This window comes from Cyprinus carpio, chromosome B10 (assembly GCF_018340385.1).
Source record: "Cyprinus carpio isolate SPL01 chromosome B10, ASM1834038v1, whole genome shotgun sequence".
Classification (NCBI taxonomy): Eukaryota; Metazoa; Chordata; class Actinopteri; order Cypriniformes; family Cyprinidae; genus Cyprinus; species Cyprinus carpio.
The window spans coordinates 5,766,844-5,789,010 of record NC_056606.1 but is presented as its reverse complement, the minus strand read 5'-3'; the positions used below and the strand labels follow the sequence as shown (position 1 = coordinate 5,789,010).

General features: G+C 36.4%; 1 protein-coding gene across 2 annotated transcripts in view; it reads right to left on the bottom strand.

Moving 5' to 3' along the window:
- Positions 1–22,167, bottom strand: part of adamts6 (ADAM metallopeptidase with thrombospondin type 1 motif, 6) — an 80,389-nt gene that overhangs the window by 46,357 nt on the left and 11,865 nt on the right. For both annotated transcript variants that reach the window (XM_042732217.1, XM_042732216.1), the window contains 4 exons: positions 15,318–15,361; positions 9,798–9,903; positions 7,807–7,953; positions 2,522–2,663 (listed from right to left, as the gene is read on the bottom strand). In XM_042732217.1, coding sequence (XP_042588151.1) covers positions 2,522–2,663; positions 7,807–7,953; positions 9,798–9,903; positions 15,318–15,361 — 439 coding nt within the window. The remainder of the gene's footprint in view (positions 1–2,521; positions 2,664–7,806; positions 7,954–9,797; positions 9,904–15,317; positions 15,362–22,167) is intronic.

Sequence of the window (22,167 nt, the reverse complement as noted above, 5' to 3'; positions counted from 1 at the left end):
CTAAATATTTTCCTGTATGATGTTCCCATGTTCCATGGTGATAATCTCCTCATACACACTGCTGATTAATTGGTGGTTTAATAAACAGCAGGATGAAGTGTAATGCCTCCCACATCCTCTATAGTCACTAGATCTAAACCACTGATCTGAAGCAGAATAGATTTAGAAATAGATTTCCACTGGCTTTGTCCTAAAGACCCCCAGGCTCAATTTTTCTTGAAGAATGGGGTAAACCCACACCGTTCAGGAAATGTATGACAGCATTCCAGGAAGAATCAAAGGCAAAAGGTGGTCGTACTCCTTATTAGGTCTTTGATGTCAATATATTTTTAGGTTTCAAATTTTTTGTCTACCACCCGGGTGTGTGTTTATCTCTCCGTAACAGTTTTTCCAAACCAAATTCAAACCTCTGGTCCAATGGTGTGGTTATAATTCTCCAAAGGCATGTATTAAACAGATGGTTGGCAGAAAAAAATAAGATTGTCAGAATCCACTAACACTACACGCTGTATTAAACTTGAGCCAAGGGAATGCAAGACATTTTTCTTTACATGACCGTCTTCCATGCTGATCTATACCACAGTTATGAGCTTAAGAGAGAAATTACAGGGTTCTCTTTTTGGCATGCATTCATCCACTGTCGGATATATCTCTCAATGAAACAAAAGAACTCTGTAATCTTGGGTAATTTAATTCTTTTCTGGTGTAGAAAGCAAAGCCGCATATTTGTACTAAGCAGAGCACCATCTCTTATTGATCATTAATTTTCCTGGCTTCATTCAAGCTCTTTTTTTCCTCCCTGTGTCAGTTTATTTGCTTAAGTTTGTTATTCTTTGGGTAAAATCATTATCATTTCCAAAAGTCTGGGGATTCGACAGGAAAAGAAACAAACCTCAAATATGGGTTTTCTCTGAAAGATATGTGGCCCGACTTCAAACATGCTCGATGAAGCTCGTTTCAGGTGCTGATAAAACAACGATCTTTAATTTCGACAACATTTATGGCATCATGTGACCAACTACAAGAGAGTATCGACTTGGCAGCCTCACTTCTAGCCCTCAAAGGAAGTGAAAATAATCTCAGCTGATTGCTATCACCTGTGTTTCTCAAAGCGTCCAAAAGTTCTCCGCAATCAGGGCAAGTGTTACAAAAACTTAAATTCGATATATTCTTTACAAGTCCAAATGAGACACCACAGCACTCACTCATAGCACATTTTTCCCCCCTCACTGCTCTGTACATCAGAGAGCTCTTCTTGTAATGTTGCCTGCTGAACAAATCATGTCCTTTGGCTAGTCTCCTCTGGGTCAGTGGTAAAAATAACTGCTTGACCTCCGGCATCATGTCTCCTCAGAGTTCTTTAAGTAGCGGTCTTGCTCTCTATGTCCAGACCGCCTTCTGAATCAAAATCAGCTTTTGGATTTCAGTACATATACAACAGGTTTTAACGTCACAGTCATCAATAATGTAGCAAATATCTGATCACACTTGATGTGTTCGCGAAGTTTCTGGCATTTTCTTGCAAAGCATGTTTGACTAGGACCAAAATTCATGTTTTCATTGAAGATTTTGTGATTTTTGCTTCATTGCATTGGTTATAACAAGGTAACATCTCAGTAATATTTTTAAAATGGTTTTCCTTAAATAGACTCAAAATGTCAAAATAATATGTTTTTACAACAAAACAAAACCATTCCAAAAACCAGCTTTAAAAAATAACATAATTCGTACATTTGAATGAAGCATTTAAATGACAACCACTGTATTGTTGGCCCATTGTAACCAGCATTGGCAACTTAGTGACTTTGTCGCTCAATTTTGTGACTTTTAAAACCCCTTTTGGAACTTTTTCAAAACATTTACCTAGCAACAACTGTAGTCGCTAGGCGAGATTGTACCAATATATACCAATATAAATGATATACCTATATACCATCGCATCTATAAAACTAGATATGGTTTATCCTAGTTTCCAAGACTCGCTGGTACAGTATATTGCCATCTAGCGACATTTAGTGAGCAGACTTTACCTACTTTCCATTTAAAGTAGTTGGCAACAGTGATTTTAACAACATTTCTGCAATGTCCAACATCTACCATTGTTATGTTTTACATGATCAACTTTCTCATGACTTTTAATCATCCACAGAATAGTTGTGCTTGTTGAGATGGAAGTTAATTTTTGCTTCTTGGTTTGTGTGAGGTTGTTGTTTGAGTCTGACACAGCAGCAGTGGCTCAACCAATAGCATGAGTTTGGGAAACCTGTTAGAAAACAGGTATTATTTTTGCTATACCGTTTGCTAACAATAGTGGCAAAGATTTTACGCAATTAACTTTTAAAGGTTGTAATTTTTACTTTTAATGAGCACTTTATGATACTGCTTTTTAAAAAATTATCATGGTTGAAGCAGAACTGTCCCATTCTCTCACAAAAATGCCAAAAATGTTTGGTGTCTGAGCCAACAAATTTCACTATGTGAGCCATTCCCAGAGCATGATGGTGTCTTGCAGCCTTCTTACCCCATATTTGCACTGACGGGAGGAGGCACCGTACTGGAAACGACACTGCTCATCTGCATCGTACACCTGCCCTGGAGCCACAGTGGGGTACAGGAAGTCTCGTTTCAGAGGCTCATTGTCCAGACATGTTCCCCGACCTGAGCTGTCAAAAAAACAAACCTTCAATGGGATTGGCTTCTCTACAGAGGTTTCACCTGTGTCCAACAAGAGAAAAAAAGTCTTGTGATAAAATCTCACATGAAAGGGAAAGGAAAGGCATATTGTTAATGGGAATTAGCAAGCAAGGTACCTGGAAAATACAGAAGACAAAATGAGGGAAGCGTGAATGACAAACAGTGGCCATAAAACGCAGAGATTTGGACTTATATGGTACTGCGGTGTGCCTATGGAATCCTTTGAAGAGCCAATAAAATGACGAAAGAGACTGAACGAGCAAAAAAATGCAGAAGGTACTGGAGGTCATGCGTCCAGTCAAAGTTGTGTTTAGTCTGTTTAGTCAGCTAGAAATATGAACGCTCCCAAGAAACCCTCAAAAAAGGGCCACAGCTCTGTCTGCAGTGAACAAAGTGAAAAAATAGAGCCAAAGCAGAGGCCAGGCGGTGCATGTTTTGTTGGGCTGTATTTATTCTGGGTTCAGAAGTGGATCTTGTTTTATTCTCGGCGTCCCCTTTACGGATGCTTCCCCCCCTCCCTGGCGTGCGCAAGCGGCTGAGAGACGTGTCCGCCCCACGCCGCTGCTGTCCGCCGGAATAAAACAGCCAATTATTATCCCGCTGGCTTTTCCAGCAGCATGCCGCGGAATACGCTCTCCTTCTCTCTGAGGGAATAGTGGGCTCGCTAACAACATAAACGTTAACATTTCATACTGCTGGAGAGCAGGCGGCTCTATTCTAGGTTCTGTCTGGCATTCGCATGATTGCTGCAACTGAACGCGCAACCTAAAGCATGTTAACCAACCACCCCACCGTGCGCTGCTAAAAGCAACAGTGCCTCTAAAGAGAGTGAGTTTACATTGCATCAGCCAAGACACACTAACCCTCTGACGGTATGCCATTACATTTTCAGACACTTTCTACAAGGGATATGTGTCTAACTCACACATTTATTGGTCTGAAGACGGAAAAATGGGAAGGCGTGACTTTAAAACTTAAATGACAACTATTTGTTTATATACTGTATATTGGAGGCCACTGGAGCTTTAACTCGTTGAAATCACATAGTTCTTAAATTAGAATAATTTGTAGTTTTATAATACTAAATCATTTGTTTTAGCCTTCAAACTAAAATTCCAACATCATTGCATTACAAATTTTAAATATGTATAAATATATTATTTTATATACTATATTTAATATTGTAAAATATTAAACATGTACACATAAAACACTGTCCTGAGAAAAAAATAATGAATAAATGCAAATGTAATATTCACAAGAGTAAACAGTTTGACAATCAGCTCTGGTTTTCCCTAAATGAGCTAAATGTGGTTGATAAAATCTTACATTAATTTAACAAAAGGGTATTCAAAAATATATTTAGATGTCTAAAAAAAAAGCATCCCATGGATCTGGTTTCTGTAGTGCGTTCAAGAGGAAGCATTAGGTGAAACAGGGATCTCTGGCTTCCCACCACAATACTGGAAGTCTAATCTAATTAAAAACTAAACCAAATACATTGGAAAGGAAAGAAACACATAAGCTCTAGCCCGGGGGGTAACCAGTGTTGTATTTGGTTTCATCCATTTAGTTTTCTATTTTTTCCCATCTGTTTTGGTAGAATAATCCCCTCGCCGGGGAGAAAGACGAATCTGAATATGTGCCCTTGTATTGGAATACACAAACAAAGACTGTTTATTTCTTTAGAGAAAGATGGTCTCTTTAAAAATGGACATGTTTATTTGACTTCCTTGGGTAAACTCATTACAGCGAGCAGATATGTCAGCAATGAAAAGAAACTTAGTGACTATTTATAATATTTCAGCACAAAAACAAATATCTAAATAGGAAATTGCAAAAAAAATTACAGCTTGTCCTTAGCAATCGTCTAACCTTGTGTCCTATCAATAATAATTTTTATAGAACAGTTATTTTTTAAATCTAATTAGACAAGCCATGTGCTGGTATTTAGTATAAAACACATAGATGCTTGTATTTCTCAGTTTGACTGTGATTGTGTCAGACTTTCTGTTTCAACGAAAAAAATAAATATATATTGAAACTGACACAATTAATTGTCAATTGGTCAAAAGGCACATTATCTCAAAATTTGCATGCATATCTGCCAATTAATTAGCCTGTATAATGAGTTTGACAGTAATAATGACTGCTGGAAACAGAAACCTACATTTTTCCAAAAGCCACTTTCTTTACTAAAGGTTCCTACTGTACATGTACAAACAAGCACACTAAAATAAGTCCAAATCTACAGCCAAACACCGGTTTCTGGCGAGGAAAGATCCATCCACACATCCAGAATCTAGATGGGGATGTTGCGGTAATAGACTAGCATTATCATAGCAGAGCTGTTTTACTGCCAAAGATTACATCAACCTGAGATTTCAGAGAAAGTCCATTATTGATGAATTGCTAGGCACTAAGCAAATCCAAAAAAGGAAGGTTAGTATTCAGCCTCAATCCGAAATGGTCACAGATGACACGGTGTGATTATACAACAGGGAGTTCATCCCAAACCAACAGAGCAGCGTTTCTTTGTGTTTGTGTGGGAAGTTGGCACACGATGATAAAGCTTCTGATGCCAGCGATGGCTGTGATGTTAATCTTCTTCCATGAGGTCATTCACCAGGAAAACTTTTTGACAGCCATGGCAACCGCTATTATTTTCTTTCGTCTTACGTTAGGCTAACAATTCACAGACTTGCCTATGACTGCCTACTACAGATCAACTTCCACACTCTCTTCTAGCCATGAACAGACTCTTTTTCAAATCCAGCACATTTGTGTGGTTATAAAAAATAAAGCCAATTGTTAAGTGGCATTATGTATCAGTAATAAAATAGAGAGTAAAACCATAAATGCAAACCTCTAACTGCACACTAGCCATTTAATCAAGTTAGTTAAAATTTTACATTTGGCAATTTAGGTTTTAGAAGGGTGCTCACAGACATCCTCTTTCTCAAAGTGCTAAGGGCCTCATTTGGGACAAGGCCAATCTGCCTGGACTGCTGCTACAAACCATTTTTGAGTCATGGTGCACAGGTTTTTATCAATCCATTTGGAAGAAAAGTTACAATGAGTACTTTCGTGGAAAAATTTGCCACTTGATTTGCCAATGTTTTGATAATCTTTGAATCTTTGAAAGATAATGAGAGTGGATTGTTAATGGACAGCTATAATCAAGCTGCAGCAGTTTTTTTTTTTTTTTTTGGGGTAGTTGATTTGCAGTCTTCAGTATTTATCTGTCTGTCTAAAGGTGGGGCCACATTAGTGAAATGTTGGCAAAATTTTGTGTGCAAAAAAGGTCCATTGTCTATTGTCAATAGTGTAGCAATTTAATCCTGACACAGAAGTCATTTTCAAACCAAGCAACTTTCTGTTCATTAATACAATGTACCCACATGACCAATCTGAACTCGATGTGAAATCTGCAATGGAAACTTTTCGTCCTGCTTCAATATTCCCAATTGTATAGATTCCTTAAATAATTGTATATTGCCTGCAAAAATCCGCCAAATAAATCCAAATGTAGTATCATCAAACACCATACACATTAGACAAAAAATATCTACAAAACTTAAAAAAAAAAATCTGTGTCCAGTTGTAGTCTGATTAACTTGCATGCACGTTAGACAAATCTGATCTACATTCCTTATTAAGGGCTTTTAATGTGCCTTTGCAAAAAAAAGTTTTATTCTGACCTAAATCAAACATTTAAAGCTCCTGTAAACTTGCTAACTTAAATAGTAGAATGTGCGATTTCAAAATTTCAGAATTGCCCGACCTTAAATGTTATATAAATGTAATAGTTGTGGTTACACTTAATTTCGACAGTCCACTTTAGACATTCTATTTACTATAAGTAACTTATGTTAACTAAAGCCCAAAGTATATTTCACTTTATATACAACGGTCCATATACTGTGTGCGTGATAAAGATTTCATCACCAGAATAATACGCGCATACTGTACACGCACCACACAATTGGTAAGTGCAGGTCGCACATGCACACTGAATTTGTTTTGCACTAATCAGTTGTTCCACAAGGTGGCAACACTGGCCCGGGCCATTGCTCCGCAGTAGAAAATGAAACTAAAAAGACGGATCAACAACAAGATACTGCAACAACAAACACCTATACTAAAGAGCACTTTTTTTGAGAGGGTTATGAGATAGTCACAACTTTATTTCAAAAGATTGTAAAGATATTTTTATCAGTCATAACTTCTGGAGAAAAATAGAGCAGACACTGGACAAAGATGAAACTTTCTAGAGCACATGTGTCAACTGCTTGCGTTCAAGCATGCTATCAAATGGACACTTTTGACTGAAAGGCTATGCATTCGACTGTAGTCATACTCTAGCGTACCTGTAAAAAATGAAGTATACTTACTTAGACTTCCCACTGAGTTAGAGATAAGGTTATGGTTAGTAGAATAAGTTGACATGGACAAGAAAACTTGTCCAGAGTTTTACATTATCAACCCATACTTAGAATAAGTTGACATGGACAAGAAAACTTGTCCAGAGTTTTACATTATCAACCCATACTCGTTCACTGCAAGCTACATTACACGCGGGGCTTTCATAAAAAGTATATGAATGGTGGCAATAGCGGCGTATTTAAGAAGAATAGTTTAAGCAGCACTACAAACCCAAATAAAAACAGCGGTGCAACCAGTGTTTATCATAGCAAAGACAACATATCATATACATTCTGTGAGTGGGGTATGGGAGACATCTCTAGCTTTAATTCTGATCATGGCTTGTTTTGAAAAACGAAGACAGTTTGATGTTCGTCATAGGAGAAGTCACACTGCAAGACTGTGCGCCAAATCTTCTGACACTGCCAGAATTTCGTCAGAGGTAAAATTTGATCTCAGCGGCCATTAATCGGCTGTCGGTGAACATGTCAAACCAGCGATCAAAGACTACAGATTTTAGCCTAGAATTAAAGGAATCTTTTAGGATTTTCCAAATTTGTCTCAGACGACCGAATCGTAGAGTGTGAGCTGGGCTTTAGACCAGCAAATAAGATGGAATAATGGATTACATTATACTGTATATGATTGCATTAGGGCAAGCATTCTTCAAATGCTCTTTTCACTTACTCCAAAAAGCTGGTGATATAGTCCTTGCTGCAGGCTGACCAGGAGAAGGGGTTGGTGTTGGCTGTGATATGGGCCGCCATCAGCTTGGCTGTCTCGTGACCTTTGGTCCCGCAGGAGTTCCCGATCCCATCGTGGTTCATGCCGAAACTGTGAGACAAGCAGCAGATCGTGAACTTTGATGGATCACGTCAATCACGTCGCCCACACAAGCAAACAAGCTCGGGCAGCTCTGAAAGCTCAGGAGCGGAGGACATCTCCTTCAGCTAAGCTGTAAAGAGAGGCTCTCTCTGGCTCGGTAACAGCTGTGAGAAGGGGACAGATGGGTCAAAGGCCAGAGGCTGTCTGGAGCTCTGAAAGAACGTGAAAGTTGTAATCACCACCCTGATCCAGGCCTGTCAATCAATAATTACACGTTTGAGCAGACCTCAATCAGGCAGTCATCTCTTAATGAACCTGGCCTGTCTTTCCCCCTTCCTCCAAGCTGCTTTCATCTGCTCATCGGTGTACAAGACTGCTGAAGCATTCAGCCACATTCCTTGCCGGCAACTCCACAAATACATCATTTGAGCCGTGCAAATTTTGCTCCCTTATATATCTGTCTGGATGTTGTATGAAAAAATCAGATCACCTTACGGCGAGACCTCTGAGTTTTCGTTGTCGGCCGGGGTCTATCCAAAAGCCGAAGTCAGCCTCTAATGCATATAACACACCCCCCACCACATCACACAATTCCTCTGTGTTTTTTTAAGGCGCACATTTATGACATTTCACTCTACTCTCAATATAAATCAGCGCGGGAGAAACCTTCCCCACAAGAAGCAGGGGCTATTTTTACAACTGCTCCACAACAGAAGCAGACGCAAGACATAATAGAGGAAATTGCCATCTCGCTGAACTTAGCCGAAAAGCTACATAGACCAATAGATCATGGTTATTTTTCTAAGCTTTCGGGATAGGGTTCATTTGTCCAGACTGTCATTTGCATAAAGATGTGTGTGCAGGCAGTTCACGCTTTGCATTTTGGCTGGAGGATTATAAATAGTAATGACCGCAATAAAACCAATCCAGACACAAATACATTATGAGATGTGAAAGCGTCACATGTAGAATACTAAGCAATTTTTCAACCACAAGGGCTTTAATAAAGTCCTGACCATCTCATTACACATTCAGGGGTGAATTCACTGAACAGTTGCATTACTGTTGTGTGCTGTATTTCACTTGCTACCCGCAATCCAGTTTAATTAGATACTAAATGCTCGAAAACAGGTGTCAAATAAGATCAAGAAAAGAAAAGAAAAAAAGAAAAAATTTAGAAAATTTTGGAAAACTGGAAAATTTTCATTAAAAATGTAGTTTAGAACTTGAAAAGTTCTGTAAAAAAGGAATGTCGTTTGTTCCTTCATTTATTTATTCAGTTTTTTTTTGTTTTGAGGAGCTACACCATGTGACAGCCTGAACTAAACTTGTCTTGTTATTAAAATGTTGAATTTTCTGATATTTTAACGATTTGAGTTGGTTGAACCACATAACAGATATAGGTTTTTCGAATTTACAGTTTTGTTAAAATAAGATTTTCTTGAGCAATAATAGCAAAAGAGGGGTTTTCTTCGTTATGTTATCAAAACATTGAGTCATGGTGCTCATACAAGAAAAGTGAGTTCAAATCTGGCTTGCAACATTCTTGTTTCCTTTCTTTCCCAAATATTTTCCCATAAAAGTGGCAGAAAGTGTATAAACTCACTGTAAACAATAAACAATAAACAAAATTTATACTTTCTGACTTCACTGACATCATACCCACCCACCTTTTTTTGGCGGGTGTACTCCCCCATAACCCCCACAAATTTTAAAAATTATGCCTCCTAACTAAAAAAAAACACCACTAATTAACTGCAATTAACATATTACAATCTATATGCATAAGACTGTTCACATTTATTCATTCAGACAGAAACACAAAGACAAATAGAGAGAGAAAATAGACTTACTTGTGTCCAATCTCATGTGCAATAGTGAAGGCTGAACCAAGGCCTATATCTTCATTAATACTACAACTCCTCTCTGGCTCACACATTCCGGCTACGGACGCCAAACCTGACCGCACACACACACACACACAAAAACACACACACACACACACACACACAAGGTCAGGTCAAGGTGTAGAAGTGCTCCACTGAGTCACCATCATAAAATGAGATTCTTCACATTAACCTCGACACCACTGAATTTGAAGCTGTTGAAAAGTTTATGCGAACGTTTTTTTAAATCACCAGGGGGTGGGTCAACACTGAAGGCTAGATGATTAAATAAAAAAACAACTGATGTTGTAGCTGGAAAATGTCTAGACATGGGGGTTAGATTTATAAATTCTACATCTGGTAACAAGGGACCACCTAGTAATTTAAGCCAGAGCTCGGAATTCAAGAAAACACATCACTTTGTGCCCCTAAAATATAGATGTTTTTATTATTCAAGGTTTCATAGTTGCAAAAAGAGTGAAATAAATCATTGTTTTTTTTAATCCTGTTATGTTTGTTTTCTTCCAAATAAGATTTAGTTGACAATTTTTGGGTATTAACATAAAACCCGCATAAGTTGAAATTTACTACTGACAGTGTTTTGGTCCCCAGCCTACAGGGACTTGGCTTTCTGAGAGGTTTGTACTTTTTTAAGCTTTATGTTGCACTGTCATTTTCCTTGCCATAAATAAACAGGCCTGTTATTTAATTGGTATGGAATGAAGGAAACATTAAATCTACTCTCTGTTTTTATGTAGCAACTTTTGAAGCAAGCCACCTCAGTGTGGCAGCACTGACATAGAGCACTTGGATCTCACAAAACTTCCACAAATCTTTCTGTACACTGCCTACATATGCAGCTTGATGACTGGAATATAACATAAGAACTGACTCATTTAGAACAACACATTAATCAACAGCAAACAAAGTCATGTGAACAACACTCAACATTATGCAAAGTACACTGGAGAATCAACTCACAACTGAGGTTTGGCTAGAGGTTGATAACCTAACAACATGTTACCCCAATAAGCATAAAAATACACACAAGAAGCACATTTTCTGGATAAAATTTAAGCTATATAAATATGAGTTATTGAAAATAAAAAAATCATAAGAGCTACCATTTAAAAAAATACTAAAAAACACTTTTCTGGGATTGCCTTTGCATTTTTGTTAAATTAATGATTTGATACATTAAACTTTCTTCTGCGGAAGAAAAAAAATAGGAATTGGTTGCTATTTTCCTTGCAATTACAATAAATGGGGCTTTTAAGCATCAAAAAGGATGCAGAAGGAGCAGAAAAGTATCAGAACAGTAGTCCATACACTGTAAAAGAAACAAATAAATAGAAAATTAACTATTAATTTTATGGACAATTCTGTTAACCATAAAACACAATGTAATGAAGTGCAAAATTCATAATACAGGCTAAACACCTTTAACAAAATCCGAAATCCCTTCATTTTAATACAGTACATTGTGCCCTATTTTACAGGGTTTTTTTTGTTTTACAGTACACTTGTACACTATATTCCATGTTTTCTGAAGCAAAAAGATAGCTAACAAACCAACATTTAACAACTTATGCTTTTAATACTCCTAAAAAAACGATTCATTTCATGTCTTACAAAAATATAAGATGTTTCTTCTTGACAAAATGAAGATGGAGCAAAGATTGAGTCTTCACAGTCTCAAAGCCAGCTGCTTCTGTTAAGGGGAGGGGGTTCCCTTGAAGCTATGAAGTGGGGAAAATGGCTTTTGCAAAATCCAGGTGTCTCTTAGTTCTTTTTTCCCTTCTATCCAGCCTGGGAGAGCAGAACGATTCTCACCAGATTACATCTGTTGATGATTGGTGGGAGCAAAACACAAAACCCTAAAGCTAGATGCATGGAGGACCATCCTAGATCCAGCCTGCTCTAGTCTCTGGTTGGATCAGACACATGGTGGGTAGTTTATCTTTGCAAACTCAAATGCACAAAGGAAACCTCAGCCTTTAATTTAAAGTCCATAATTAAACAATTGAGTCTTGGATAAGTTATCTGTTGTGGTGGGGGTGGGGGGTTTCTGCACAAGAACAAGTAAATTTAAATATTTTGAAGAATGTTTGTATTCGCTGGTATGCCACATTTAATTACAAGACATGTAAGAACCAATGGAGAGTTGGTGTCATCAACATTAAACCTAGTGTAACGTGTCTTCATGCGAGGATGAACATGCACTTGCCGCTTTCCTCATATATGACTCAGCATATATACCATACGTTTTATGGTCTCAGTTCATTATACTCTTATGGTGCTTTTTGTGTCATAAATTTAAAGACTATGTTTTCATTGTATATGGAAAATAGCAGCTTGGTGATTTTTGGTGGATCAATTAATTATTCATTCATAAATATCATTAATTTTGTGGAGTTGCACCATCTGACATTTTAAAAGCTTAACTAACCTTGCCTTAAATAATGAATTATAAAAAGGTAAAACGGTCTGATGTTTTAAGAGTCTGCAGGGAACGATTTTTATGTTATTGTTTTCTGCATATCAGTTGCACCACATGACATTGTTGGTCACACCACACTGTGTTTTTACAAATATTAACAGGCAGGGTTTTTTTTCCCTAAGAAACAAAAATAAAATATCACTTCAGTCTACTTAAGAATTTAATTATTTTAATTCTTTTCTGCATGTTGGTTGCACCACATGACATTGTTGGTCACACCACAATGTGTTTTTCCAAATATTAATAGGCAGTTTTTTTCCCTAAGGAACAACAATAAAAGATTATTTCAGACTACTTAAGAATTTAATTCTTTTAATGAGGCTTTCTCTGCAGGGAGGTCAGGTTTATTATTTTCCAATATTCTTTTGTTATATTATCAACTTTAAAGCAGTAGTTCAGCCTCATAGCATTTCTAATCTGTATTACTGTGGTTTCCATGGATCAAGGGTCAGTGACATGATTATATTTCTTTTGTGCTTGTTTGTTTGTTTGTTCTGTCTATTTTTTAAGAGTCTGCAGGGGATGTTTTTATGTTATTGTTTTCTGCATATCAGTTGCACCACATGACATTGTTGGTCACACCACACTGTGTTTTTACAAATATTAATAGGCAGGGTTTTTTTTTTCCTAAGAAACAACAATAAAATATCACTTCAGTCTACTTAAGAATTTAATTATTTTAATTCTTTTCTGCATGTTGGTTGCACCACATGATATTGTTGGTCACACCACAATGTGTTTTTCCAAATATTAATAGGCAGTTTTTCCCCCCTAAGGAACAACAATAAAAGATTATTTCAGACTACTAAAGAATTTAATTCTTTTAAAGAGGCTTTATCCCTTCTTTTTAATATTAGAACTATCACCTTGACATTTTCGACTTTACGCCTCTCCAGAAATATAAAAATAATTTTAATTCAGAAATTAAAATGCTGCTCATTTTTACAGGGATATATTGATTGCTTTTTGAAAAGAAAAAAAAAACAGACAGAACAAACAGACAAACAAGCACAAAAGAAATATAATCACTGACCCTTGATCCATGGAAACCACAGTAATACAGATTTGAAATGCTATGAGGCTGAACTACTGCTTTAAAGTTGATAATATAACAAAAGAATATTGGAAAGGTATAAACCTGACCTCCCTGTGGGCAAAATAATATTAAAGATATTGCACAAGAATATGGAATACCGAGAGAAGCTTGTGTCTGCTTAGGAACCATCGCTCCAAAAAGCACTTCTGGCCTCTTTATCTTCCTTATCCAGAGGCCCAAACAAGAGCCGACATGCAAATCAAAGGCTAATAAGACACCGACTGGAGACAAGAAGGGTAAAAAAGGAAAGAGATACAGGATGGAAAAGGGCTAGTGGGCCCAGGCTGAGTCGAAAGCTCATTGGTGGGGCTTGTTTTCCTAAGCCAAGGGTCGCGTTGGTATTATCCCCACTCCGCGATTACCCGGTGACCCCCAGAGGGCAACACGCTGACCCGAGATCATGATGGTGCCTCTAGGTGAGTGGGGGGTGTTGAAGGGGAGATGGAGGTGGAGAAAGAGGAGGGGGGCAGCAAGGAAGCAGAGCAGATGCCAGGGCAATTAAAGGGACCCGGGGAATGTGACGAATGCGGTCAATCTGTCAAACCACCCCTGGAGTCACAATATTACTTCTAAGATATACGGTTGAGCCCTGGAGGGGGCTGGTTCAGATAAGACGAGGCTTTGACACTGCCTGCAGACCATTTAAGGGGGGAAAACACCAGTGTTTGCTTTCTCCTCAGTTATCCCGACTACTTTAAACATATTAATTCTTCTTTTATCTGTTGTTCTCTGTTATATATTGTATAGTCTAATTTTCCTCACTAATTTTCTTTTTTGGCTTGCCCAGGGGAGGGGTAAACACCTCCGTCCCGTAGCAGACAGGAGTGGGAATGTTTGGAAATGAAACAAGAGACAGCCCATAGAGGCTTTGAGCCATGTTTGAGCTCAACATGAGCCAAACAGTTCTATAAAGACGGGGCAAAATTATTTGTTTAATGAAGCATGTAGCATTTGCCATTCAGTGGCATACGTTTGAAAGGTTAGTTCACTCTAAAATGAAAATTGTGTCATCATTTACTCACCCTCATGCCGTTCCAGAAGTTCCAGAAATTCGTACATTTTCAGATCCAATTCAATTCAAATTTGATTATGGAAGCTGAAGCATACTTGCCTGATCCACAAGAGCCAATGAGGTTCATTCTTGTGTGTCACACCATCAGTTTACGCTTCCACAAGAACCACTGAGGTTTGTTCTTGTGTGTCAAGCAAGCATGGTTGAGTTTTCTGATCAATAAATATTCCTTAGTAAAAATTGTATATATTTAAAATACATTTATTTCATTCTAGTTAAAATCTACTAACATATTTACTGCCATATTGCTCAAGACTATGCACATTTTTTTTAATATTAAGCATAAAATGTGTTTTAATGTCACTATTTATGAGGATTGAATGATCTTTCCATAATAGCGGTCTTTAAATGCAAATGCAAGTCATTAAGAACAAAATTAGTTGTTCAAATTTATTAGACTTTAAGTATACCAGTTTAGTATACCAAAAGTACAATTGCAGGTTATTTTTTTAAGTACATAAATATGTAAATGCATCTGTAGTATGCATTTTAGTATATTTATTTTTCACTAAGATTTATATGTGACTAAAAGCCTAAATTATATGTTCATCATATAAAGTGATTGTGACTATTTAGCCACTGTATTCATATACATTTACTTTACAACCTCTTTTTGAATATTTTGAAGCATCAACATTTTGGGTGAATAGACTTTCAATGGAGGGACAGAAACTTCTCAGAATTTGATTAATATCTTGATTTGTGTTCTGTGGTTTTGGACCAACATGAGGTTGAATAAATGATGACAGAATTTTCATTTTGGGACTAACCCTTTAAATCAAAATCGATTTTGTTTTAGGATACATTACAGGTACTTACCAAGAGTACCGCAGGGTTTGTTCTTATAGGTGCAGATGTCATACCTAAAAGAGAAAAGAAACCGAAAGTAAGGTCTTTGTATGACAGAAATTCATCAGAACTCCATGCGTTACTTATAAAGAAAGCGTTAATGCCTTTGCAAAACTCGTTCGAATGGGGTTACTAATGTGTTCTGGGTGGCTGCTTAATGTCTAGAGCCACACTTTATTTTGATATTCCACTTTAGACATTCTGCTAACTTCAACTTCACAATTACATGTCAATTAGCAGTCATTAGTATATTTGTAGACTGTCAGCTTAATATCTGCTAACACTTTATTTTGATGGTCCCCCAACAGACATTGTAATGACTGCAAGTAATTTTGCAAGTACATGTGAACTTACTCTACTAATCCTAACCTAACAATCTATTAATGCGATGAGAGTTAGTTGACATGTAGTTGCAAAGTTACTCAGTAGTTAGTAAAATGCCTAAAGTGGACTATTGAAATATATAGTGTAACCAAAAGGATCCAACTATGAAACAGTATGGCTCACGTCCTTCCTTTTATGCAAGTCCACTTATTTTTTCACCTATTTTATCATCGGACATTACCATTAACAAGGTCCACATTTAGATTTGATCTGTTCTTGCTTTCAACATGTTTGAGCTGCAAGAAAGTCACGTCTTGAAGTTGACTAATTATTAGACTGCTACTTTTAGGTCTTTTAAAAAAGTTTAAAACGTCAGACTAATACAATGTAATCAAAATCTATGACACACATTTTATTGACAGCATCCACTATAACTTACTGTCAGTTTGTGCAACCCGCCTCAGTTTTCTTTTTATTTAGTTTTATTGTTGTTTATTTTGTAACCCAAACTCTTTCTTTTTCCCCACTGGGACTTGTCGCTAGTCGGCGGACATTTTTGACAGCAGGCCTATATGAAAGAATGCCAAATATTTTCTTATTCCCCAAACGGGGCATTTAACACCTCCTGAAAAATATCACAAGCAGTTTGGGCTGCTGAGTCTGGCCAAAGGCAGGCAGCCAGGCTTTGTTTGACATTGTCTTCAGCACAGAGAAAAGACACGGTGCCTGATCTGAATCATATTAAACTCTCTCAGAAGCTTTGTGGTTTGCGTCAGGGGCTTGAGGGGAACAGACGTTATGCACGTATTCAGTCAAAACTGGTAGTTGAAAAAAAAAAATTCCTATCGGCCTTCTATTTTGGTGTCGATCTGAAGATATCCATGTGCTCTGTTTACTGTGGCAGCTGAAAAGGGTCAAAAGAGCCAAAAGATCTTTGAATCTGGAAAACCATACTGGAATTTTGCAGCCAAAAAAGAAATAATCAAAACAAGCGTCTCTTTGTGCTCTTTTGCACAGTTTTTATACAAATGTGAAAAAATGTAAACTCATTGTGAGATCGCACTCATGTAAAACATTCTTAGGACAATGTGAGCAGTGCCTGCCCATGCAAGTGAGTTGATATGCTATTAGTAGGGCGTTTTGTGTAGCTGTGCAGTTGCTAGGGCGTTGCTAGATGGTTAGTAAGAATTTTTTTATTTACCATCATAAGTTATTTAACAAGCTATGTGATTTGGGGTATAATGTCCGTAGCACAAATTACCTGTCAAATTTCTAAATAATATTCAAGGTCCAATACCAGTTAAGCTCAATCTACAGCACTTGTGGCATAATGTTGATTACCATGAAAATTATTCATATTATTATGATATTATTATAGATTTGTGAGGCACTGACAAAAGAAGAGAATGGAGCCATCTGGTAAGTGTTAAAATACTCACTGCTTCAAGAGAATAGCCACAATTATTAAAGGGGGCCTATTATGCCATTTTACAAAGTCTTGATTTGGTTTTTGGCGTGTACTAGAATAGGCTTTCATTCTTGTTTGTTCCAAAAACTCATTGTTTTTCACATATTTTACATGATAGCAGCACCTCTCTTACCAGTCTGTCTTAAACACTCTGTTTAGTTCCTTTTTCAGTGAAGCCCCTCCTTTCGGAATATGAAATGTGCTCTGATTGGTTAGCTGGCCCAGTGCGCTGTGATTGGTGAACTGCTTTGAGTGTGTTCCAGAGATGCCACACCCCTTACCATACCCGCAAGCTTCAGCTACTCAGTTATCAATATTAATGATGGTGTCAATTTTGCACAATTAAGACCCTGAGAAGGTTTAGAAACAAGAGGAAAGGTGAAAAAGTGTAATAGGACCCCTTTAAATCTCTTTTTAAAGTTTTCTGTTTACATTTTGTATCTAAATGATATCCAACAACGTTGCCACTGTAATGTAATACCTAAAACCTTAAAGAGATAGTTCACCCAAAAATGAAAATTCATGTTGATCAAAACCTAAATGACTTTCTTTCTTCTGCAGATCACAAAAACATATTAATATATTCAAATATTCAAATAAGTCATTTTGGTTAGCCTCTGCTTTTACTGAATGAATATAAATACCACTGAGACATTTCTCAAATGATCTTTCTTATGTTCCAAAAAGAAAAAAGTTTGAAGGTTTGGAACAACATGAAGGTGAGTAAATAATTCTCAGGTCAGCTATCTCTTAAAAATGATTGTAAAATTGACAAGATAAACTTTACAGCATAAACAATACACAAGTTTTAACAAAAGAATTAATGTAAATAAATGTATATAATAATAAGCTTTACATTTCTGCAGACCCTCCATAAATTTAAACCCCCAATAAATCCTCTGTAAGTGCCTCAATAAAAAATTAAACCTCAAAATTAAAAAAAAAAATAAAAATAAATGGGGGACACTAAAAAAAAAATTTCATTAAGAATCAACATTATGCCACAAATTCTGTTGATCAAGTTTGTACCAAACTGGAATATTTCTTAAATCATTAGTTTAACAGGCTTTGAAAAAAAAACAATAATTAATATTGCCTTAAGCAACCACAACTAATAATAACTACATAACATTGCTTAATCTGTATGTATAACAAAATTACATATTAAACTTTAGAGTAAATTATAATGAAGATCCTATATACATATGTTTGTGTGTGTGTGTGCAACTGACTCACTGTTTCCCTTGATGTCTAATTGATGTATGTACTGTACTGGTAATTCAATAATAATAAAAAGAGAAAGGCATACACGCGGAATGATGAACAAGGTCTGCCTTGAGGACGGGCTTTTAATGTATTAGAAAACCAAGGACAATGCAAATTCAATTTCAGTTCACTCCCTCCTCGTCCCACGACTCCCCAAGCAGAGCAAACCCACCAGCATTAGGCACTGTCTCATGAACTTGTGTCGAGAAGCTGACCTCATTTGGACATCGATTTATTTTGATTTAGTTACTTTAATTTCCCCCAGCTCTCACAATGGATCGTGTTCCAAACAAGCAATATTGCATCCCCCCGTCATGCTCCGGCCAAAAGTCTAGGACTGGAAAAACATTGCTGAAGAGGTCAGGATGGACCGTCCGTCAGGGTGATGTGTCTGCATCACACAGTCTTTATCCCACTAATGTTTCTTTCTCTTGTACCAGCAGAGATACCGCAGCAAATGCCATCACCTGAGAGCTTCTGTCTAAATGTTTACATCTCTGAGCCACCCAATGAGAGGGACAGCTGCTGAAGTGAAAGTAATTTAACAACAGATACATGGATCTATAATAATTTCTACTGTGAGAGTGATGTCCTTTTTCTGTTACACCTCTAAATTTAAAATCACACAACTATATCTATTTAAGTAAACTACAAAAAGTACAAAGATCACAGTTTTACTACATTTCGTAAATGACTGCAATTATTGCAATTTTAGTAAAGTTTATACATTTTATAAATTATTAATATGAACACTTTTGGTCATTTAAGTAAACCACAAAAACTACATTTCACAACATTAACAAAAATTACATTTTTAGAAACTTTGAAAAATACTTATCACAAAGTCCGAGTGATGCTGTACAATGCTACAATTGTGAAAGTTGTCATAGTTTACAAATTTGATTAAAATTGCTGCAACAGTCACAAATTTGACTACAATTTCAAACGCTGAAATAGTTTACAACATTTTTTTTAATTTTCATAGTTACAATAGTTTTTGAAGTTTACTGTAAGCTTTTTGCATTCATTAAAATTTACTTAAAGAGAAACTGAAAACTGAAACTTAGATCATTTTAACAATGTACAGTTACTAAAATTTAAATAGTTGCAAAATTTTCAAAGTTTACTTAAATTGCGATGGTTGTGGTTGTTTCCAGAATTACATTTTAGTTAAATATATTATAGTAAACTTAATAAACTATTGTAAAAATCACATTGTAAACTACAGCAACTTTCACCATTTTAGTAACATTAGGGCTGCACGATTATGACAAAAATCTTAATTGACAATTATTCCCTTGAAATTGTAATTGAGATTATTAATTACGATTATCACAATTTACATTGAATGATTTTTATACCATTGTTTGATGCAACTGCATGCCGTATTTTTATATGAAAATAAACAAGCTGAAAACACTCTAACTGAAAAACTTTAAGTGCTTTTCAATAGTATTAAGCCTCAAATGTCAACTATACATTGGATTGGTTTCTTCTTTAAATTATAAAAATATGAATCGTATTATAGTGTTATACTAAAACTAAAATTAAAACAATGGAAAAACCCTTAAGATATCATGCAGAAAGAAAAAAAAAAACATTTTGCCGCTTTGAATGTTTTGTAATTGTGGCATCCATAATTGTAATTGCGATAAGAAATTCGATGAATTGTGCAGTCCTAAGTAACATTATAAATATTTCAACGTTTGATATTGTAGTAACCACTGTACAGTAAATTGCAACAATAATACATTCAGTAAAATTCATAAGCCATATTTACTTTGCAGCAAACTACTATCAATATGACAATTTTAGCTTACACTTTATGTTAGTGTCCTTTGTACAGTGTAATAACATGTATTGAGTAATAATAATTAACATCATGTAATTACTATAGCGTTAGGGTAAAGATTTGGGTTAGCTGCATTTTAAATTATGCATATGTGCATAACAACTTTTGTAATGAGAATCAAGGACACTGCATAAAAAAAGTGTTACCAATTTAGTAAAAGTCAATGTGTGATGTCAAACAACCATCACAAACCAAAAACAATCAAAAGCACGACTGATTAGCACTGATTTCTATCAAAATAAGCAAATAATCATAATTAGCTAGAAAGCTAATGAGTAAAGACATTAGATTGTATGGTATGCTGGTGAGTTTACTTGAACGGGCTTTCAAGGAAACATCACTCTGATTGTTAAGCTCTCCTTCAGGCTATCATTAGTCATATATGAAATCACCTCACATAAATGTCTCCAAACTAAGCACTGCTAGTATAAATGGTCATAAAATCGCAGCGCTGCAGGGGCACCTTCCTCCTGCAGTACTCAACAAAACACTAATCAGCATATTAGCCTTCATGTAAATAAGGCTTTGTCCATGCTGCACATGAATCAAATATGATTTTCAAATCTAATCTAGTACTGACTGACAACACTGTCATTTTACCACTGATGAAATCTGATCTGTTCTTTAATACAGTGTAGCTGATGTATGTAAAATGACTTTCTCACAATGTGGAAAGAGAGGACAGAAAACTGAAATATTGCCTTTGCTCATGTCTATCATGACATTTCGCTCAGAAGCATGAATATACTATACTCCTTTGTCCTAAATAACTGCCCCAGTGACTCATTCAGTACATAAATAGTGTAAGTAAATGCCACATAAATGTCATAAAAGTAAATGTCACATAGTCGACTGTATGAAGAATGAGTCCAGAGTGATGAGAAATACTTTAGTTAAAATAAATACATTTAATTATTTCTTTCTTTAAAGAAATTCAATATGAACTTTTCAAACTAACTGCAAGTTTGTAAACATGTGGTTTTTCCGTTCACACTCCAAAACCTAAATAAATTTGATTTGGACACGCCAAAAAATCTGCATGTCTCTATATACAGGTTCCACACGCTGCCTTAAGATCTAATGAACACTTCTGGCTATCCAGCGTTTGACTATTGTTCGTTTCTTGAGTAAAGCCTCAAACAATCAGAACGGATCTCTTAAAACATCAGCTGTGGATCCAAAGAATACAATATGAGCTTTGGAGTCATTTATATTTAACTGAAATATGAAATGGCAATTCCTCCAACAAATTTAGCATTACATAAAGGTTTTCCTCTCTTTCTGAAAGGAAAATTTTCTGACTAGAGTTTAAAGCTGCACTTAATTCAGAATGAAATCCATTTATAGCGGCAAACTAGCGGGGGTTTGTTTGCCAGACTCAAAACCAGTCTGCCAGAAATTAGCAGGACAACGGCTAGTTGTTTACCGCCTGGCTTACTTTGGCAGATTTGTGTCTGTTCAGAATAAATAAACTTTCTGTAGACTAGCGTCAGACGCACCGCCCATTTCAGTCAATTCGAAAAGTTGTTTGGGCTCCACATGTTTAGCAAAACACTACGAAGTTAAACAAATTCTATGTGTATAAACAGAAATATCCAATAACCTCTGCTCAAGGAGTGACGTCTACAGTATCGGCTGACGGTGTCAAGGCTCGCACCTGTCCAAACCACACAGCCATGCCTCAGTGAACACCAATTAACAATGACATTAATAACCAGTTTAGTCTCAGTTGTAAACGACCCACCCAATATATGCTTCCAGTACAAACTGTCAAACCTTAAATGCCAAAATGTCAACCAACCCTAAAACAAGCCTTTCTTCTCTAATTCGAGCTAAATTGAGGAAGTTAGTAAAAAATGTTAAATCACAGAGCTGTCTGCAGTTTAGCGGATTGATCGCCCACAAACTAA